This window comes from Aphelocoma coerulescens, chromosome 27, assembly GCF_041296385.1.
Source record: "Aphelocoma coerulescens isolate FSJ_1873_10779 chromosome 27, UR_Acoe_1.0, whole genome shotgun sequence".
NCBI lineage: Eukaryota > Metazoa > Chordata > Aves > Passeriformes > Corvidae > Aphelocoma > Aphelocoma coerulescens.
In genome coordinates, this window is record NC_091040.1 from 413,660 (window position 1) to 435,518 (window position 21,859).

The 21,859-nt window shown below is 45.0% G+C and overlaps 1 protein-coding gene across 5 annotated transcripts in view; it reads left to right on the top strand.

The window, feature by feature from the left end:
* Window positions 1-20,470, top strand: part of MAP3K3 (mitogen-activated protein kinase kinase kinase 3) — a 37,390-nt gene extending 16,920 nt beyond the window's left edge. For 2 of the 5 annotated variants that reach the window (XM_068996721.1, XM_068996724.1), the window contains 11 exons: window positions 633-756; window positions 4,537-4,670; window positions 5,484-5,545; window positions 7,097-7,164; window positions 7,394-7,486; window positions 8,319-8,510; window positions 10,069-10,217; window positions 11,957-12,088; window positions 12,773-12,902; window positions 13,601-13,778; window positions 16,348-20,470. In XM_068996721.1, the coding sequence (XP_068852822.1) occupies window positions 633-756; window positions 4,537-4,670; window positions 5,484-5,545; window positions 7,097-7,164; window positions 7,394-7,486; window positions 8,319-8,510; window positions 10,069-10,217; window positions 11,957-12,088; window positions 12,773-12,902; window positions 13,601-13,778; window positions 16,348-16,576 (1,491 nt within the window). In that variant the 3' untranslated portion in view covers window positions 16,577-20,470. The remainder of the gene's footprint in view (window positions 1-632; window positions 757-4,536; window positions 4,671-5,483; window positions 5,546-7,096; window positions 7,165-7,393; window positions 7,487-8,318; window positions 8,511-10,068; window positions 10,218-11,956; window positions 12,089-12,772; window positions 12,903-13,600; window positions 13,779-16,347) is intronic. The other 3 variants (XM_068996722.1, XM_068996725.1, XM_068996723.1) reach the window with 2 other exon arrangements.
* The last annotated feature ends 1,389 nt before the right edge of the window (window positions 20,471-21,859 follow it).

Genomic DNA, 21,859 nt, shown 5'->3' on the forward strand with positions numbered 1-21,859 from the left:
GGGAAGGTTCCATGTGTCTCATTCCTCTTCCTGCTTTGAATGAAATTAGGGCTCTGTGGAAAAATGATCTTTAATTAGATAATAGCTATGTAAGTTCAGGGAAGGATGAATAAATTCATCTTGGCATCTCCTGACTGTTGGTGCTATTAAACTCCAGAATTTGTTTTCACTTAGTCAGTCTGAATTGTGAATTTACTTTTTAAAGGCTGTGGGGAGTCAGGTTGCTTCTGAAACAGTGCAGGATTCAGAACTTGTCTCTGCTGGCCAAGGTGGCTGATGGAAATTGTGGGTCCTTCTGTGTCCTGGCCTCAGGGGGTGACAGGAGCCCCTCGTGTTTTACAGGTACCTGGTGGTGCCAGACACTGAGACCTGCAAATCATGCACTTGAGTTGAGCTGCACAATAGCTTGTTCTAGTTCTTTGACTCCTGTTTTACACCATAACTGTAAACCTTGCTCTTTTGCTGCCTTTTTGTTTGTTTTCTGAATTAATAAGATTTTGGGCTGTGGAACTGTTGCTCAGCACTTCCTTGGTACTAAGCATAATATATTTGAAACTGTGGCCAGGCTGCTCGAGCTCCTTCATCTCAGTTCATTTTATTTTATTTTAATTTATTCTTTTCATTTTACCCAGCAGACCAGTTCTTCACCCCATTCTGGACTGCCCAAGCAAGTCAGGATTAAAACTTCCCAATCTGTGGGGGATGTGAGCACACCTTATCAGCAACCAGAACCCAGAAGTAGGCATCTGTCTGTCAGTGAGTATTTTTGCCACTTCTGCATGTTTTTGTTTGTTGAAATGTATCTTCGGGCACTAGTGTTTATGGTACAGCATTTAGGAGAGCCATGAGAAATTGAAAGGTTATTCTAGGACAAGGCAGTTCATTTTCAAAAGCTCTTAATATGTTTACAATAGAATGTTTCAAAGTTCCTTGCTAAGTTGTGGAACAGCTGAGGAGCTGTTAAAGGGGATGTCCTAAAGCCAGAGCCATTGTGGTTAGAGATTTGGAAAGCTGATGTGAGTCCATTAAGCTTTTTATTTAGATTGGCAATTTCAGTTCATGAAACCTAGATTTGATTTTTTTTATGTTGGGCTTTGGAATCTGTTCTGACTTCTGTAATCAAGCATTTTACTCGGAATTACTACTGCATATCCAGCTACATTCAACTACATCCAGCTACATACAATTCAGCTACATTCTGAGTTGCCTAAACTTTCACTCTTGGAGTTATCAGGTGAGTAGAGCACAAGACAAAATCAGAGGTGCACAAAAGATAATGAGAAAAGTCAGAGTAACATGTACCTTTGTCTCATTTCTTTGGGTTTCTGTTAGCTCAGTGAACTCCTGTTTAGGGGAAAGGTCCATGTAAGACTTCTGTAATTTTTATGACTTCCATCTCTGGCAGATTTGTGTTATTTCTCCCAATTTCTGTGTTACAACCTTCTGTATAACTGTGCAACACAAGTCAAATGTGTTGTTGAAGGATGCTCAAAGCTGTTAACCCTTATATGAAAAACTAAAACATGTAAAACACCTTCCAGGATTTATGGGCCCAAAAAAGTCTATGCTTTAGGACTTGGCTCCTTGGTGGGAAGCTCAGTGAGCAGTGAAAGTGGAGGAGGAAGGTGAGAGTGTGAAGGCCAGAGCCTGAAATGCTGCTCTGTGTAAAATACTTCTGCTTCAGAAATGAGAGAAGGTAAATTTTGCTGGAAACAGAAGCAGAGGATGACTCTGTTTGTTACAACAGCTATTTTGGGGCTTGTCAGAGCTAATGCCTCAGAGCACAGGTGATGGGAGTCACAAGGGCAGCACCAGGAGCTGGGAATGTCAGAGTTGGTTTGTTTGCAAGTTCTTCTCTCTGGCAAAGGAGTGCTTCAGTTTCATTAACTCTGTAAACTTGAGGCAGAATGATTACATGATTTTAGATCAGTATTTGCAGTGCAAAATATCAAATAATAAATAAAGATTAAACCACAACAGTGTCCCTACTGGGGGACCCAAACCAGAGTTGTATCCACACTATTCTGACCAAAGGTAACTGGGAGAATGAGCTCAGGGAAGGACTTGTGAACTGGACCAGTAGTTCTCAGTGTGGGACTTGTCTAACAAACCTCTTGTATCCTGTGGAGAGTTTGCTGATCCCCTTCTGTACAGTTTGTTTTTATGAAGCGGCAAACAAAGAAGTGCTGAAAGCTTGTGAAGTACGTGGCTAAAATGGGGACAAAAAGACTTTTCCCATCCTTCCTAGTTTGAAGTTAATATGCATAAAAAGAGCAGCATTCCTTGGTCCTGAGAAGGCAGTGGTATCTATGCATGTCTGAACACCACATTTCTTTTTTAACAGACAAATTGAATGCCAAAAATATTTTATTTAAAATATATATATATATTTCTCCTTTACTGACATTCTGAGGTATTCAGATAATGGTGCCAAAGCCAACAGACTATAGTGAATGTCTGTCATGGATAAACATGTAACAAGTAATAAGGGGCCCCTTCTATATCCCAGTTACACGCTCTTTCCTCCTATCCCAGCTTATGGATAATTTCTGATTAGCTTGTCATTCAGCAGTCAAGGAACCATTAGTTTTATTTTCTGAACATGTCATAGTACTAGACTGTCACATTATGAAGAGGTCCAGAAGAGTTCCAGTTCTGTCAGAGGTCTGCTGGTAATTTGGCAATAGCTCGGTCTTGCATCCATTTCTTCTTCCTTCTCTTTTCCTATCTTTGGTTTGGAAAAGGAATGTGCCCTGTTCCCTGGTGTTTCAGGCATAGAGACTCTCCAACTCTCCAACCATGTCATGTGTTTAAAGTCCAAAGCAGTGTTCAACAAAAGCTTTTTGCAAGCAGGAGAGGAACCTGTGTGGCTCCTGAGCTCCAAAGGGCCTCAAGCCTGCTGTCACCAGTTCAGAGCTTTGGAAGTAAAGATAACTTTTATTTAAAAGAGGAAAAAAAAAAAGAAAAAGTTGCTAAGCATTCTGGCAGGGCTTGTGTTTTTTCCACTCACTTCCTTTGATACACATGGATTGAGTGCCAACTTCCTTTTCCTGCCCAGGGATGGGGCCTTTCCACAACAGCAGCTGGGCCAGTGCCAGCGGCCCTGGGCTCACTCTGGCCGTGGCACGGTCGGAAGGAGTGAAAGTGCTCCCGGGCTGGGGCAGCCACACACGCTCTGGGGTTACCCCACCCACTGCAAATGGCTCCAGACAGCACGTGAGCCCCGAGAGCTGCTTGGGAAGTCAGGTGGTAGCTCTAAGCAGTAGGTTGTGGACTTGACAGTCTTGGGCTTAATGATCTTGGAGGTCTTCCCCAACCTTAATGATCCCATGATTCTGTTAATCTCCTTTTGTTATGTAGTTCACCCCCCTTGCACTCTAAGCCATGCCAGCATTGTTCATTTTCCTTCTGTGGCACCCTCAAAGGTGTGTGCTCTGCTTTTCAGCCCCCTCAAAGGTGTGTGCTCTGCTTTTCAGTTCACTTCTCCCGGCTCTTTGCCTTTGCTCTTTTATTACAACAACTTCTACAGAAAATATTTTCCTTGGGAGAATATTTGCTGATCTTTACCCATCTATCCTAGCACCTGAGTACACACAGTTAATTAAAGACAGTGTTGTAAGGAGCACAGCTTGAGAGCTGATCTTCACCTGCTGCCTCCGACTTCATGGGTGACCTTGAGCAGATTGGCTGGACCACAGCAGTTCTTGGAGGTCACAGTGGGAATTGGTGGCAGCTGCAGGTGGTTAGATCACTGCAAAAGGGGGATTTTTTTCTTTCTGTGTCTAAAGTTTCATCTTCTTTGAGATTTGCAAGGAAAAAGTAAACCCTAAGGATGAAGTTTCTCTCAGTAGGTAGCACAAGAGAAACTCTTTAGGTAGTGCCACTACAGATGATTAAACTGTTTTTCTCATCCTTTGGCCCCTAAACAGACTTTCTGTCCTTTAGCTGTCTCATCCAATTACCAGGAATTGCAGATTAGGCCTCCAAAACAGTGGTTTGGCCCAAACTAACTGTAAAGTTTGATTTTTCATGCAGTAACACAGAAACTGGGGGGTTATATCCAAAGGTAGCAGTGCTCCCATGGGTGTCAGTATAACTAGCTCAGCTGATAATGACCAGCAGGAATGTGCTGTCACTCAAAGGAAATTACCGTAAATTTATAATTAAGACAGAAGAGTGGTTGCCCTGACAAGTGTTTTGTTTAGTGGAGATTAGCAGTGGAGCTCATGCCCAAAAGCCAGGGATTCCTGGAATCCCGCCTTCCCTGAGGTGCTGAAATTATGCTCAGGAAGCTGAGCAGAAGAGGTTAGAAAGAGGTGTCTGCTTTGTCAGGAGCTTCAGCATCAATCATGTAGCTTCTAAAACATCGGTACAGGTGCACATCAAACAATTTGGCTTTCCTGGTTCCACATCAGTCCAGACCGTAGGGTTCACTCTGGAATTACGGTGGTCACAGAGGTTCGGTGTTAGAGGAGGTGTCTGGGGTTTGTTACACAGGCAGTGTCAGCAGCAGTGAAAGCCATGTCCTTGTCCCAGGTTCCCAGAGCACCGGCCGGAGCTCGCCTCCGCCCGGGTACGTGCCGGAGCGGCAGCAGCGCATCGCCCGCCAGGGCTCCTACACCAGCATCAACAGCGAGGGGGAGTTCATCCCAGAGACCAGCGAGCAGTGTGTGAGTATGAGCATGAGGCTGCAGCCTAAGTCCAGCCGTGAAGGGATTCTGCTGGGATCTGGGCCCTCTTTTTCTTTCCCAAATATTCACTGGTTGTAGTTGCATCAGCACCATTAGGTGGGGAGGCACAGGTTGTCCAGAAAGGTGTGGCTGCCCCATCCCTGGAAGTGTCCAAGGGCAACCTTGGAGAGCCTGGTCTAGTGGAAGGTGTCCCTGCCCATGGCAGGGAGTGGAATTGGATGATCCCTAAGGTCCTTTCCAACCCAAATCATTCTGGGATTCTAAAAGGTGCTGCTTTGTGTAGCTGTGTGAGTTCAAAGCCTTTGTTGGGCTACCAGAAGCAGTTGCCTGTTCTGGGCATTGCCCGTCCACCTCTGACTGAGCAGTTTTGGTGCTGTCACACGTGTGACAAGGTTTCCTATTACCACATTTGTGTGACCCTCTTGCTTTTGAAACTCTGCTCTCCATTCAAAAAACTGGGAAGTGAGGCCAAAGGGCAACTTGCAGGTGGAGGCAGCAGCAGCAGCAGAGACTGTTCCTGGAGCCAGTTGGGATCAAAATGCAGCACAAGGCTGGATAAAGCTTGCATTTTTCACAGCTGAGTCGTTCAACAACTAAAGCAGTGCCTCAAATTTTATATTAACCTAATTTTTGTGGGAGATAAAGGAAAACTGTGCATTTAAGTAGGCTTAGACTCCCTTCTTCAGCTGAACATCCTGTAGGCAGGCAGTCGTGGGCTCTGCTCCTCTGGCACAGCCTCTCCTGGGCCCTGGACTGCACTGATGTTGCTGTGTGCTTCCTTCTGTGTTGCAGATGCTGGACCCTCTAAGCAGTGCTGAAAACTCGGTGTCAGGAAGCTGCCAGTCCTTGGACAGGTGAGCAGACAGGTACAAATGTACAAACTGGTGAGAACGTGCATGCTTAGACGGAAATGCCAGTTGTACTTACCTGACTTCCTACCTATATCCCAATGTATTTCTTAAAGAGCATTGACTGTGTCTTAAAGCTGTGTTATTTTCTGGCACAACCACAGACCAACAAACTGGTGCTTCGGTGGCTTTATGTTATAAATACAAAATTCTGAAGCGAGCAGCCTGTGTGGAGCCGCCTCTCTGAGAACATCTGGCTGCAGGGTATTTAAATCTCTTTTAGACAAGGCTCTACTTGTTCATTTAAAAAATAAAACAACAAAAAAAAAATGCCCCAAACTATTTTAAGGTTACAGAAATAGATCATTGCACTAGATTGCTATGTTCTGCGAGATACAAAATGAATTCCAGAGATAAATGGGGCTCTTTCTTTGATGAAGAGTTTGTCATAGGTTGATGCTCCAGATCTTTTTCTTCCCTTTCTTTGCTGACGGGGTTGCTTGAGGTGCTGGTGGGCAGCCAGAGGTTCTATTAACTTGAATAGCAACTGTGGCTTCCCAGCACCTGTAATATTGCACTTCAGCGTGTTTTTAAGATTCCTTCAAGCTCATTCCTGTAGGTAACATATGCTTTTATGTCAAGCACTTGAGGTATGGATTTGTAGTTGTTCACTTCCCCCGGTTTCTGGAATCACAAGGAAGCACTTACAGTTAACTCTGTGTGTGCATGCATTTATTTACTGAGGGAGCGTTGCTGATTTGTTACCTTTCTCTCCCCTTTCTCTGCCCTTACGGAAGGAGGAGAGGAAATAAAAAGCCTTCCTGGTTATTTGTTGTAGGAGTGGGCATCATCTGGGGAAGCTGCTGTTCTTTGTGTGATGGGAATCTCCTTTGGAGTCTAAAAGCTGTATCAGGCTGCTCCATGTATGCTGGGCAACAAAGAAAGGTGCCAAGAGCACAGCTTTGGCACAGATTGAGTTTGTGTAATCTCTTAAGAGAGGTTAAAGACCTTGTGCCAAGTAAGGGGCCATATTTAGGCTTTGTGGAGGAGCTCTGCTCACTGGGGAGAAGCATGAGGGTTGGAAATGGGATTGTTTGTGTTTAAGCTCATCTGCTGCTGGAGAGAGGAAAGCACACCCAAGTTTTCATGAGAGGAGTTCTTGCCCCTTGTGGTGAGTCACAGGGGCAGGGATCTCCATTCTTTACTGCCCTGTGAGCACTGCCCTGCAAGTGATACCTTGTTTTCCTCTTCCTCTCAGCCTTGGTTTTAGCCTTCCACTTCTCATGTCTGAAGGAATCACTGAGTCTTGTACCACAGACTGGGGAAATACTGAATAAATGGCTCAAACTGCACAGAAGGGCTGAGTACCCACACTGGGGAATAGTCTGGTTAGCTGGGGCCTTAGCCTGGCTTTAGCTTTGCAGATGCAGTGTGAAATCTTTGCAGGGACAGGGATTAGAGAACCCAGTGTTCAAATGTATTTGCTTATATTTAAAGCCCTTGTAGGTTTTGCTCTGGTAGACAGCAAAACTTATTCTTGCCTTCTTTCTCTAATAGTCCTTCTTTTCGGAAGTCACGGATGTCAAGGGCACAAAGCTTTCCTGATAATAGACAGGAGTTCTCAGGTATGTCTTTGGTACAAAGGTTATTTGATCCAGACATTTTCTGCTCTTGGCTGGCCGCCCTCCCTGCTTGCTGGGATTGTATAAATAGAAGAACTGGGGCTGTGCTGATGGAAAAGCTATGAAGTTATTTATTGCCTCTTCCTAAAAACCTGCTGTTACAGGAAAATTCTGTGATTAGAAGTTATATTTTTTGAAGGAGCCTCACTTTTGTCTTTGCTTCTCCTTCCAGACCGTGAGAATCAACTCTACGACAAAGCAGGCAAAGGTGGGACCTACCCTCGGCGCTACAACGTCTCCATGCAGCACAAGGACTACAACGATGGTGAGTTGGTCTCAGACCTCCCATTCCGGGCTGGAAAAAGAAGGTGAGGCAGTGGCAACCTCTACACGTGAGTGTAACTCCTAGTTGGAGAGCCTGGAAGTGCCCTGGTCCTTGCAGTTAGTGCTGGGCTTGTGCATGATGCCACATTTTCATGGAAACCCATGATGGTTGTTTGTAATTCTTTGTTTACTTTGTAATTTTTTGTTTACTTTGTCCTTTCTGGGGTTATCCAGGCTGAGTAGGGAGTTGTGGACATAGTTGTTAGACTTGGCCCTATATGAGCAGTTTCCTACCACAGAGATTCATTATGCTTTGCTAATTTGCATTGCAGACTTGCTTCTGGGTCTTTTAAATATAGCAGGGACTTAAAGAATTACATCTCTGCTTGTCAGATGGCTTTATGCAAATTAATCTCTCAAAATTTCATGAGGTGCAAGTTGGCACGATCTTTGTTTATGGTTTTTATTTGCAAGTCCAGGCACGTTATCTAGAAAGTCATTTTGTATGTAGTTGTTTACAAAACTTGGAGCTTGTGCTCAGAGCCTGTAAACCAGATTTTTCCTTTGGAAGGTAAGTTTAGATCTTACAACACTGAGGGCATTACAAAGTGTTCTCTGCCTTCTGCTTTGGGAATGATCCAGAGCTGTACTGAACTCAGGCAGCATCCGCCCTGAGGTGTTACATTTTTGCATCTCATCTGGTTGGCTGTGGATTCTGCTCCATGGGAACAGAGCAGGACATGGCATTTCTCCCCCTTCTCCCTGCTGCTCAACCCTCAGCCATTACCTTCCACTTGCAAGCATTTATTTTAAAATGGGACCTTTTCCCCCAGGCCGGAGGACATTTCCGCGGATACGGCGTCACCAGGGGAATCTTTTCACCCTGGTGCCTTCGAGTCGTTCCCTGAGCACCAACGGAGAAAACCTGGGCCTGGCCCTGCAGTACCTGGACCCCCGGGGCCGCCTCCGGAGCGCCGACAGCGAAAACGCGCTTGGAGTGCAGGAGAGGAACATTCCCACCAAATGTAGGCACTCTCTGGGGTAACTGGGGAAATTCCTCCAGGCTGTGGGCAGGGAAGGCTCTAAGGGTCCCAATACATTGCCATAACCTGGCTTTAACAAGCCATTAGAGCTGCGTCGTTCCCTGGCTGTGCTTTGAGACTTGTTTATCACACCCACAGGACAAAGTCTTTCGCTTCTCAGATTTCTTCTGGGAGCTGGCCTTTGCTTTAGAAAGCATTGCAAATTCAGCTAAGAAGTAAAAAAAAACTTGCTTGATCTAGATGATCTACAGGGTTCTTAAAACAGTCAGACAAGCTTGTTTATTTTGTTGCTACATTAACAGTTGCAGTCAGGCTTTTGGGTTACAGTTATTCTACTAGCTGAGAGCTGTATGTATTTCACTTGCTCCTTAGTAGAAGGGTTTACTTCTGTATTAATGGCATCCTTGAGTTGTTTTGTTGGACAACTTTCTATTATTTAAAAAAAAAAAAAAAGAGATGGAACATAAGTTGTTATCGGTGAACTTCAGATATCCCATGCAGTAATTTAAGGATTAAAATGAAGAGTAAGCTTGTAGCAGAGTAAGGAACACACTGAAATAACCAACTGGCAGTAAATCTGATTAAATTAGACATGGCAAAGCTAATCTCTCAGCTCTTCTGTATTTTCGCACTGTCCAGATGGCTGGTTCCTGTCTTTGTTTTTAGAGTTTTTTGTTAGATACAACATAATTGGATGCATTGCACTGCAGGAATCTGGTCATGTTGCTTTCAAAGTTGGAGCTAAAGGATTGGTCTTTGAGTAATATGCTTTGAGATTAAGGGCAGTCTGAAAAACTGGGCTCAGGTATTAATCTCTGGGTCAGGAGACTGCTGCTTATGGAATGTGAGGATTTCTAATGCCCTGGGGATGGAACTTCCTGCTGGGCTCTTGGAGATGCTGCTTTACCTGGGTCTCACGGATATTTTTATTAGGTCTGACTGTTCAGCAGGTAAAGAAGATACCTGTGCTAACATGGCCCCTACTTTATCAATCTCTAGTAGGGAATTATGACTTCTAATCTTTCTGGTTAGAGGGAGCAACCCCAAGCTAGCTTGGCAAAGAAACTCAGAATAATGTCCTTCAAGTTGTCCCAGACGCTTAAGTCATTCCCAGCTGGCTGGGATTGATTTAGCAAGGCTGATCCAGCTCTTCTTCATCTGATGCATGTGATAACTACAGATCAAGGGTTGGAAGCTGCTGTTCAATTGCTGCATCATCTCTTAAGGCAGTGATTTTGTAGAATCCACCTGCTGGTGGAATGAAATTTCCCCAATCCCATTGAATAACTTGTCTGTAAAATACGTTTGCAAAATGTTTTGTGGTGCCATTTTAATGGGACACCAGTCAGCAGATCCCGAGAGTCTGGGTGGTTGGATTCTGTTCAGAGCTCTGCCACTGACTCCTTACTCTGGGAGAGCACCTCATTCAACTACAGAACACCTGGTTCAATCCCAGTATGATGGAGATTGGTCCTTGAAAAGCCCACCTTTGTTTTAAAATAGTATAATGAAAAGAGAAATTATTGCTGTTCTCTTTTAGCTCCAAGTGCTCCAATAAACTGGCGCAGAGGAAAACTGCTGGGCCAGGGTGCCTTTGGCCGCGTGTATCTGTGCTACGACGTGGACACAGGCAGAGAACTTGCAGCTAAGCAGGTCCAGTTTGATCCAGAGAGCCCTGAAACAAGCAAGGTAATTCTTAGCTTCTAAAATCCTGTATGATCTGTACTATGTCTCTCTCTGTCTGTCCTTGAAAGCTGGCATCTTATTTAGTCATGTGGAGAAGAATAGGAGTCATTTAAAAATTACTTTTCTGTGTTACTAACTTCAGCCTGAAACTAAAATCCATTTTCTGGTTTCATTCTTGGCTCTCCCTTCTCAGCTTTTTGGTTTGTTGCCAGGTTACTTGAGGAATACTAGACTGCCCTGTGTTCCTGATTAGACATAGATGTGAATGAAACTAAACCCAGCAAGAGTAGAGGGGTTTTTTTTTCTTTTTTGAACAAAAAAAGCTGCTTGCACATGCAAAACCCATTTCTGGGTTTATATGGTATACCGTGTATCAAGTGCATTAATTACCAATTTTCACTTCTGAGTTCTCTATGTCCTTAAAACAAATTGAGTTGTGGGGTGTAAATTAATCAAGAAGAGTGATGTGACAACACTTTAGAGACGGTGGAGATGGGACAGGCACCTTGAAATGATGGGACAGCACTCAACACCCTGCACAGGGGATAGAGCTGGAATGGCTTTTGGGTTCTTTGCTAGTGTTTTAACAGTGTACCAGTTTCCCAATATTGAACAAATTCACTTTGAGCTAGAATAACTGATCCACAAAGATTTAATTATTCTGATTTTATATGGGATATTGGTGCCAAGATACATCCTAAATTGGGAAGTTCTACGATGTCTCTGTTGTAAATCAGACAGCAACTCTGAGCCAAGGAGGAACAGGCTGGAATATATTTTGAAGGCACTGAAACTCCAAACCTTAAACTATTATTTGGCCTGATTAAGCAGCTTCCTCTGGTTCCATGTGTCCCTACAACATCCATGTTCTTGCTCTAAGGTTCTTCATCCTCTTCCAGAGTAAGAGAGCTGAACCTGATACCTTCCCATGGCAGGGCTGGAAAGAGTTAAATGGGACTAATTTGAGAGAAAACATTATTCCTTTTTCCATAAATCCTCATGCCTTTGATGTTCTTCCTGTTCAATCCCTGGATTCAGCAAAAACCTGATACTTTCTCTGAGCAGCAAATGTCTGTGATTCCATCTGAAGTTGTTGGATAACCTCTTTGCCTTTGCACTGTGATACCCTGTTGTCTGTGGCAAGAGCAAAGCAAAGGATCAGTTTCATTTGCAGAGCTGCAGATTCTTTGAAGTAAATAGGAGAGGAAGCTGTTTTGAGGGTTGATTCCAGTAAATCATCAGTGTGAATCAGAACAGAACTGGGTGACAGAAGCTTAGCAGCTCTCAGCACCTGTTGTTTTGTGCTCCAGTGGGTTGAGGTTCCAGTTCTGTAACTGTATTCAGAGCTGTTTCATAGTTAACACTCCCTGCCCTCAGCTTAGTGAGAGAAGTGAGGTTATACCTGTGTTGGTGAAGAATCCTTTCAGCCACCGGGGGTAAAGCCATGCAGCTGATGGAACCAAGGCAAGAAACAAAGTTTTTCTGGTACTAAATCCATGTATGATACTGCCTGTGTTCTATGAGAGTTTCCACACCAACACTTACTTGCAGATAATACAGTAAAAAAGAACAGGAAGCCCTGGTAATGTTTGCCTTTTCTAAGAAGCAGATAAACCGATTTCGTGGATTACACTTTTCAGTGTAGTAGTGGTCTCATCCTGCCAGTGACATGACAATTATTTTTTATATTTATGATATATTTCCTGGGGCTGCAATCTTATTTTCTCCTTCAACATCCATAGGAAGTGAGTGCGCTGGAGTGTGAAATTCAGCTGCTGAAGAATCTTCAGCACGAACGTATTGTGCAGTATTACGGCTGCTTAAGGGATCGAGCAGAGAAGACCTTGACCATCTTCATGGAGTACATGCCAGGGGTAAGAGCAGCAGTCAGGGATCAGAAAGGGAGATGGCTGGGTTTGTTAATTGATTCATTAATTGCTATGATCCCCCTAACCATGTCATCCACCTCAGAGCCTCTTAGGGCTGCGCCTTCTCACGCCGGCTCATAATGCCACCACTTTCATTTTATTTATGTCCAAATAACCTCTTTGGTTTTTTGCCTTAAGTGTCTTGTACTTGAAATTATTCTTTTTATTCTATATTCTCTTTAATAGTCACTAAAGCTAGTTCTTTTCTTCAGTCTAAATTTGTTCTACCAAAGTACTTCAAAGGACTTGGGCCAACATGTAAATGCTGGTAACTGAATTAGCAGAATCATGGTACAGCAAGTGAGGCTAAAACTGACTCTCCAAAAAGGGAGGCTTTTGACCCAGATCAGTCTGCTTAACTATTTTATTGCTTGTCTTCACAACCAGTTGTACCAGCAGACAGAACCTCCTCAAGCTGTTTTTGCCTTGAAGCCTGTCCTTACTGTTCTCAAAAAGGGCTTCTTAAGGCAAGATGCTCAGAGAGCCTCCCAGAAAGGCTTCAGCAGAGGCCAGAGTTCGTTGCTGGGCCGCTTGGGTGTCTAACACCCAGGGCTTGTGGGAATTGAGTGGACCCTGCAAGAGTTGTGCTTTGTCACTTCTTTGCCAATTCCTTCTGTTTGCTTTTTGCAGGGGTCAGTGAAAGACCAGCTGAAGGCATATGGGGCCCTCACGGAAAACGTCACCCGGAAATACACCCGGCAGATCCTCGAGGGCGTCTCATACCTTCACAGCAACATGATTGTGCACAGGGACATAAAGGGTGAGAGCAGTGGGCAAGGGGAAAGAACTTTCCCAGCACAAGTGCACTCAATTTGAGAGCAGAAGGGTTTCACGTGGGCACGTACCAGATATGGCAGCAATGGGGTTCTTGATCTCATTGCAGCTTTGGAGGAGGAATTGGTTTTGGTGTCTAAACCTCAGTTTGTGTCCACATAAAAGCTAAGCTCTAAAGTTTGCTTTTTCCCTGGTGCTTTGTGTTCAGGACCTCTGACCAAGTAAAGTGGAGATTGCCTTGTTTATTGTAGGAGTTCAAAGCGGTTTAATCGGCTACATCTGTTACCCAGCTGACCAGAAAGCAGTGCTTGCACTCACCAAAGCAGCATCCCAGTAAAATCCTCTACACAACTCTTTTCTCTCTCAGCCTGTGGCCTGGGGGCCCTGCTAGGCTGGCTGAGCTGTTTACAGGCACTGTAACAATGCTGGTGCTGACTCAGCTCTCATTTCCCTCCTTCACTTCCTTGTGTTTTTCCCTGAAGTTTTCCCATTTACAGCCATTAGCAATTGGCTTGTCTACAGCCTGAATTAAAGAAATGATGTTTAGCAGGTCACCTGAGGCTTAATGGGGAAAGAGCCATACCATGAGCACAGGTATTTGGGGTTGGATATCGTTCTCTAGGCTGTGGATCCAACAGCTGGATTGCATGAAAGCAGCTGTCTTCATTTTTTGTTTCTGTCCAGGTGCCAATATTCTCCGTGACTCTGCTGGGAATGTGAAGCTTGGGGACTTTGGGGCCAGCAAACGGCTGCAGACAATCTGTATGTCTGGGACAGGCATCCGTTCTGTCACGGGCACTCCGTACTGGATGAGCCCGGAGGTGATCAGCGGGGAAGGCTACGGGAGGAAGGCGGATGTGTGGTGAGCCTTTCACTTGCTGTCCATACATCACTTCACAGCTCTCCTGGAGCCAGATAAGACAGCACCTTCTGTCATCTGAATATCCAAATTCACATCTTGTCTGGATGAAAAGTTTTAGGAGAATCGAAGTCACCAATTTGAACTCGAGACATGATCTTCTGCAGGCTGTATTTTGCAGTGTTAACACCCAACTACTCATTCGGTTTTTCAGGAGCAGTTTTAGTTTTTCAGAAACAGTTTCCACTCATTCCTCCCTCACACTGATAACTGTTCTTTTGCTTTCTGGCTGGTGCAATGTTTTCATCCTTCTTATGCTCTCAAGCACTTGGTGGAATTCTTGGGGGTGTCCTGTGCAGGGCCAGGAATTGGGATCGTGATCCTTGTGGGTCCCTGCCAGCTTAGGATATTCTGTGGTTCTATGATATCCCTTAGAAGAGCAACTGAAGGTTGTTTAGGGAGAGCCCATTCATTTAGTTATAAAATGAGAGTTATGCTTAAATGTACTGGAAATTAATAGAATTTTAGCCTTAAAGGAAAGATTCCCAAACCTGGAATAACAGAAAAGATCCAGGTCAGATCAGAGATGATCTGCATGAGTGGAAACTGTAGCTGTGCTATTATTGGCATAGCTAAGGAATAGCCTCTATCAAAAGAGCAAAATGGTCCTGTGCCAAAATGTTAATTTTGGAGGCCTTAAAAAGGTGAGATTATAAAACTTAAGTAAGCGACAGGGACAAAAGGTCTGGTTGTGCCTCCACAGTAAAGCAGGGCCCGTTTCCTGTACAAGCAGCAAGTGGAAACACAGCTGAAAATGTCTCATCTGCAAAGAGTTAAGTCCTGCAGACTCTCCCAGTTGAGATGCTTGGGGAGAGAGTGAAGCACGTGCCCTTCCCCCTGGGTTGGTGCAGTTGTGGATTTCCTCTTGGTGCTGACATTGGTCCATTCCCATCAAAGAGTCGCTGCTGTTGGCCAGGCTCCAGTTCCTACAATCCCAGTCATTATTTCGGGGGGTCAGAATTTTCCAGTGTAGCGCTGGTCCCAGGGTGGATATGTATGGCCCAGAGGCTCAGAAACGTAACAAATCCATCCACCTGGCTCTGTGCCACTGCTGCAGGCCCCTCTCCAGTTTTCTTTTTCCTAAATAGCAGAATATGTTAGCTATTTGTTATTGCTGGAGTGACTTGACATGAAAAACATTCCTGCTGTTTGCTGAATATCTTAAAGAAACCGGATCTGCTTAAACGGTATAAATCAGTCTAAACAATAATATATCCCTGCTTGCTTTTGAGCAAACCCCCAGCACTTCAGCACACATGGTTTGCATTTTCTGTACTCTCTTCTAGTAAGTCTGAAATGGCTGGAAAACTGTAAAATTTTCACGTTGGATTTTAAACCTTGTCGAGAAATCAGTTCTTGCATATTCACTGCATTTAATTCCTTTCCTTCCTTGTCTTGGCAATTGATGCAAGTCTGCCTCTCAACATGTCTTTTCCTTGCTTTTCACCTCAAAAGAAGGTTTAGTTTTAAGGTAGAGGAGGCAGTTTTGGCTTTTTAATGAAAGATGTGATAAAAACACAGGATTGGATATTAAAAATTCACTAATGGCTTTTACTTAATCTGTGGCTTGGAGGAAGCAATTAATCCTTTTTGAATAAACCCCAATCAGTGCAGTGCCACAGAAACCATCTTCCCTGGGAAGGTGTGGAGTCACGTCGCCTCAGAAAGGTGGCTCAGCCATGTCCCCAGAATCACGTCCCCTGAGGTAGCCTGCAGAGCCCCATTAACTTTACAAGGAATTTTTCCTTAAGGTAATGATGCATCTGTCCCACAGGGATTTAACTTACTGCCTTCCCAGTTTGGAACTGTTACAACATCAATTATTTTTTGACTGATGCTTGGTTTCTTCTGAAGTGGAGATATTATTAGGTTGGCTTTTTCCCCAATGTGGGCATTTCGAGGCTGTGACTGAAAAGGGATTTTGCTGAAGTGGCTTTGTGGGGTCAATGAGCTCTGATTCACTGCACCTTGAGTGTTAAAAAGTCTGTTTTCTACCTTGCAACTCATCAAGTTGAGCCTCTGAGCAACCTGGTCTAGTGGAAGGTGTCCCTGCCCATGGCAGGGGGTTGGAACAGGATGGGCTTTAAGGTCCCTTCAAACCCAAACCATCCTGTGATTCTCTGAGTGCCTTTGAGTTACAACAGTAGCAGCAGCACCTGAAAGTACCACCGAGGTCAAACAGTGCCTTCAGGGACGTTCCCACGGGCACCTCTTGTCCCCTGTTAACACAAATGTTTCCTGAGAGGAGAATTTGAGCAAAGGCAAGCAGGACACACAGCACTTCCCAGGCAGTGGGACCGGCCCCCCTGACTCAGCACTGCTCTCCTGGAAGGAAAAGCAGCTGTTGGCAGCTCTGGCTCCGAGTCGGGGCACGCACGGGGTTTGCCGAGCACAATCCCCCCAGGAGCCATTTCCAGAGCTGGACCTCGCTGTGGGCTGCTGGGGAGCTCTCCCTGAGCACAGGGCATTATTGGGTGAATTCTCATTTGATTTTTCCTGTCTGCCTTCCCAGGAGCCTTGGCTGCACCGTGGTGGAAATGCTGACAGAGAAGCCCCCCTGGGCCGAGTACGAAGCCATGGCAGCGATCTTCAAAATCGCCACCCAGCCCACCAACCCCCAGCTCCCCTCCCACATATCAGAACATTGCCGGGACTTCCTAAAGCAGATCTTTGTGGAAGCCAGGCACAGACCCTCTGCTGAAGAGCTGCTCAGACACCAGTTTGCACAGCTCCAGTACTGAATTACCTCCCTTGCTCGCAGCTCCTGCCGGGCTTTCCGTGCCCTGTCTGGTCTAGTTGCAACAGCCCGTTGTGGTGCTGCATCTTCAAAATGCCAACTCAGCTAGGCCTAGTCCTTTGGGGAAGTTCTGCCAAGGAACTTAGGGTCTGCTCTCGTGCCTGATTCCTTCGTTTGCTGGACTGATGTTCATCCTGCCAACAGCTGTCCAGGCAGAGCTACATTTTTGCCCCAAGTTACCTGGATGTGACATTGCAGCTGGCTGCGTGTTTTCTGCAGGCCCAGGAATGGGAATCTAACAAGCGTCTCACTGGTTGAACATAGGAGAAAATCTGAACCCAAGTGGGAACTGGAAGAGCTCCACTCTTCAGCAAAACAGAAACATGCACCAGCCTCCAGACCAGCTCTATCTGGGGGAGTTCCTGGTTTTCCCCTGCTGGGGCTCCAGAGGCATGTCCAGTACCTGAATCCAGCAAAAAGCCATGTGTCATGGAGCATGCGCTCGCTATAGTGTGGTATATTTTTCTTCTTGAGTATTCAGCATCTGAAGGTGTTCAGAAAATATTGATTCAAAAGTATGTGAATAGTGTTATTTTATAATGAACCCGTGGATTTGGGGCTGGGGGTGAGGGAGATCTTTCCAGCTAAATGTCGGGATAATCATACAAGTTTCAGCAGAATGCAATCACTCCAGGGCCTGAGGAAAGGGCTCTCCCAATGATGTTGGAAAATCCAGAGCTAATTTCCAAGGTTTGATCTGTCCCAGCATTAAGACAGTGTCTGTCAGTTTGTGTCATACCAAACAAGTCTGTGCTCCTGCTTCCTCTCTCTGGGGCTGCTCGGTCCAAACAAAACCCCTCTGGAAGGGAATTCTGCAGAATTCAGCTTCCTCCTGCATCTCTTTGGCTGGTAACTTTTTACCATCCTTTTAACCAAAGATAGTCCATCTGGTTCCCAGGAATTTACTTCAGAGTTTCTTTGAGCACATGGCCTAATGGAAAATTGAGGGTTTATTGGGGAGAATTACCTGGACACTCATTCTTGTTGTGCACGGGAAGCTGGAATCAAGCTCAACCCTTCGTTGTGTGTTGTTGGTTTCACAGGTGTGTAAGTGGTCATTTAAGTGTTCCATAAAAATGTTATCGCCTAACTTAAATGAGCTTTTGTGGGAGTCAAGTCAAACAGGGAACCAGAGAAAACATTTGAAATGGGAGCAAATATCTAAAATTACCTGGAGGTCCCCATGCAAGTACCAGGAAAATCTATCCCAATGATTGTGCACTTCAGAGATATCACAAGTCTGAGAACTGAGGTCCTGATGGCCTCAAATCCTTTATGCTGATTTGGGCACTGATAATCTTTATTTCACTCATGAAAGACCAGCAGTTTTTAAGTGCTGGGGATTCATGGAGTGGTTGTAAGTTATCTCTGAGAAATGAAACTAAGAAAAGCAAATGTTACTTAACTAAAATATTGCTTTATAGGGCAACACTGAAGGTGTTCTGCTCTTGTATTGGAAACCATATTAAGGTTCCACACACCTCCACTCTTCTCCCCCATAAAAATTTGAAAGTTGTTTCATAATGCAATAAAATTAAGTTTTTAAGTGAATGCTAATACCAGGATAAGGCAAGTTTTAATGAAACCAAGCTCCTTGAACACATGAAAAATACTGTGTTGAGTTAAAAGAGGAAAAAAAAGAACCCTAAAAGCCCCAACCAACAAAAAGTCCTGAAAAGCTTTGACAATATGAAGTGTTTTTTCTGTGCCAAACCCAGAGCAAAGTGTAACCAGTAAAAGCTGGTGTTGGTTTCCTTTCCAGGCTCCCTGCACTACTCCAAGGATGCACTGTCCCAGTTGTGGGCACTTAGGGGATCCCTTTTATGAAAGCCCTTGTTCCATAATTTATTTAATTCTAGTGGGAGCACTTCTATTGATCTTTTCCCCACCAGGAACCCAATTCCAGATTGTCCAGACCCTTGGCCTGACTTCTGGCTTGCACTTCTCTGTTGCCGTGAGGGGAAGTGAGGGTGTGATGCTCCTGCTCAGAGTTAGGGAGCTTTTCACACCACTTTGCTGGGAATGTGGGATCATCCCTGGAGTCTGGATGACAAAAGTAGGGGGGTCAGCACAGCTGGGGGCCCAGCTCTTCAAGCCTTGCAGCCTAAATATACCAAAGATTAGAGTCTTCATCCACTACCCATCACTTGCAGGGGTCAGGAGCACGGTGACATCTGCAGGGGTTTCCCTCTGTCCTTGGCTTGTCCTCACCAAATCCAGACCTTCTCCCGTGATCTTTCTCTTGCTGTCCCACACGCTGTGATCCAGGAGAGAATAGGGCATGAGGAAACAGCATAACTTCTAATGTGTCAAAGCAACTCAATCCTCAGGACCTTGTGGCTTTTACCTCACCTGCAGCACTGGAGGCGGTTCCAGAGCAGAGCGAGAGCACCCAGGACTGATGGGCTCGGTCCTGTCCCTGGAGCCCCCGGCCCTTCCCTGTGCTGGATGTGCCTCCTCTGTGCCAGTCCCTGCATCCCAGTCTGCAATGGGAGTAAATAACAGCTGTACAGTGACAGAGAACACGGGGCCAGCTTGGACTGGCGCGTCCGGCAGCCGCCCCAGCGCCACGCGTTCGGCACAGGAAGAAGCCAAAGCATTACCTGTATGTTTGGAGATGCACTTTTATGAATGTAGTTTATATCGCTCTTTTTTAGCTCTTTTTACATCATGTAAACGGTGATGCCTCATACTTTTTTTTTTTTTATTTATATCGTAAAAGATCATATTTGGTGATTTTTATATATATCGACTGTTACAGGGTGGGGGGAGGTGGGGAAATAAATTTGACGCCTTTATGAATTTAAAAAGGAAAAGAAGCAGCTGGTTTTGCAGAGAATTTGCTGATGGTTTATAATGAGTAGAGCCAAGCCAAAAAGCCTCTTTGTTTCCTCACAGCCCTCTTGATTATGGAAAAGGAAGATCTGGATTCCTGAGTCCACTGCTCCAATGAATAACTTGGGGCTGACATTGATACCATGGGCTTTTAACAGCCCTGGCAGCAAAAGAGTTTCAAGTGGACAGAAATGTAATTATACCTCAGAATTAAATTATGTCTGGCCTCTTTATCCTGGCAGACTAGGAAAAAACTGAGAATAAACTCATTTAGGGGAGAGTGGAGGAGGAGTGCCAGGCTGACAATAAGCTATTGTGTCGATTCCAATTGTCATGTTGGGTTTCCTGCTATTCCTTCCAGTAAGGGATATATAGGGAATATTGAGTATTGGGATCCCTGATGGAAGGTGCTGTAGAAATGGAGAATATTCTGTTTGGCAAAGAATTTCTAATCATAGTCCCAGTATCCTGAAACAGTTAAAACTAATCAGAAAAGTGTCCAAGATTCCCATTGGAGAGGGACTTGGGGGAATTTGGCTGTCCCTGAGGTAGTTAGGAAACAAAGTAGTGACATTTTGGTCTTGGTGTGACGATTCTGTGCATTCCAGGTTATTTGCTTGTTCTCCAGAAAATCCCATCTTTGCCTAGTCTAGTGGCAGTTAGGTTGCATCCATTTGGGTGGGTTTTTTGGAGTGGAGGTTTTTTCCCTAATTTGGAATAATATTCCACAGGACTTGAAGCTGCTCCAAAGAGTTCCCATTGCCACCAGTTACCAACATAGACTGACCAAGAGGGAAAAGGTAGGTGTGCCAGGAGCAGTTCAAAAAGGAAGAAAAGGATTTTTTAATCACCATAAGTGATGCAAAGCAGGGAGAAAGGGCTTTAACCTGGATTGTGCAGAAGACCTTGACCCAGTAGTCTCTATTTACAGACCGGGGGCTTGCAGTGCAAAGCCAGGCCAATGTATCATTTTATTTACAATAAAATTATCATTTATATGAAAGCCTGGTTTGGTGGTTGTCCTTTTAAAAAGCAAAAATTTGGAGAAGGAAAGCCTCTGGATTTCAGACAAGTGGAAGATACCATGAGCTCCCTTCCAGAAGTGAAGCTTCCCAGCTGAACTGCAGCAATCTGGATGGTCTTGCATTGACTGTAGCAGTGATTTGGGGCAGAACAAGCTTTGCTGTCCCTGAGTAGGACAAGACGATGGGTAACCACATCTACAGATACTTTCAGGCTTTATTTTTTTTTCCAGCGTGCTGTGTTAGGAACAGACAGAAATAGTGCTGCTATAAAATTCATCTGTTCTCCTTGCTGAAAGGCTGCTTTTTTCCTGTTCATGCAGCTTCTCTCTTCAGTGTCACTGTCACTTAATCAGTGTTTGGGTGCCACTCTGTTCCTCGAGGAACTGGCCTCTGCAGCCCTCACCACAAGCAGCCTCCAGTTGCCTTTTCCCAGGATGTAGCTGCTGTCAGTGAAACACTGAAATATTTGTCAGGGTAAAATGTGAACAGATCAGAAGAGGGGGGTTGACCAGCTGATCCAATAGAAACCCTGCACATGAACCAAGCATGTGTGTGCCTCCTGGGGCTGTGCTAGCACAGATGACAACCATTGAGTGCAGTTGTCTCAGAACAAAAATGTCTTGTGGAACCAGAATAAAGCACCTCCCGCTGCTTCCCAACACCCCCTTGTCTGCTAGAACCCACAGATCCTGCCCTTGCCAAGGGAGGAACTTGGGAACTCTGTTACCTTCACTTTGAGGGTGATGCATCCCAAAGCTGATGCCTTTCTTCTCCTTTCCCCTTGGTGTGTTCAGTGGGATATTTGCTTGAGATTCCCATCTTGGCCTTGTCTGATGGTCAGGTTTCTCCTGGACTCTCCTCCTGGTCACCCCTCTCAAAAGAAAGTGGCTCCGTAGTAATTCCGCTTTCCATAAATACAGAGTGTGTATTCCTAACTGGAGTCGTCCCCACAGACCCACAGGGAACATCCAGTCCAGTTCCCAGCCCTGCACAGGACACTGCAAGAATCCCACCTGTAGTGGGGTGGTTGAGCAGGGGCTGGGAGAAGAAAATGTTTGGAGCCTTGGAGGTAGAAATTATCAGGCCCGAAACACTGATTAAAGCACAAAAGAAATGCAGCAAAGACCCTCAATTGTCTTTTTATTTCTGGTAATTTGTGTTATGAGTGTTTTATGGCCCAGGGGAAGGGGACTTAAGGTACATTTCCTCTCTAAATCCACTTCTGAAGCAAATAAAATACAAAAATCTCTACAGAGGTTGGCTGTACAGCTGTGGCTCTTTCTGTTGGGGTAGTAAAGTGTGAACCAGGAGCAGTGTCCTCTGGATTTAATACTGCTCAGGTGTGGGTGTATTGCTTATATCCAGCA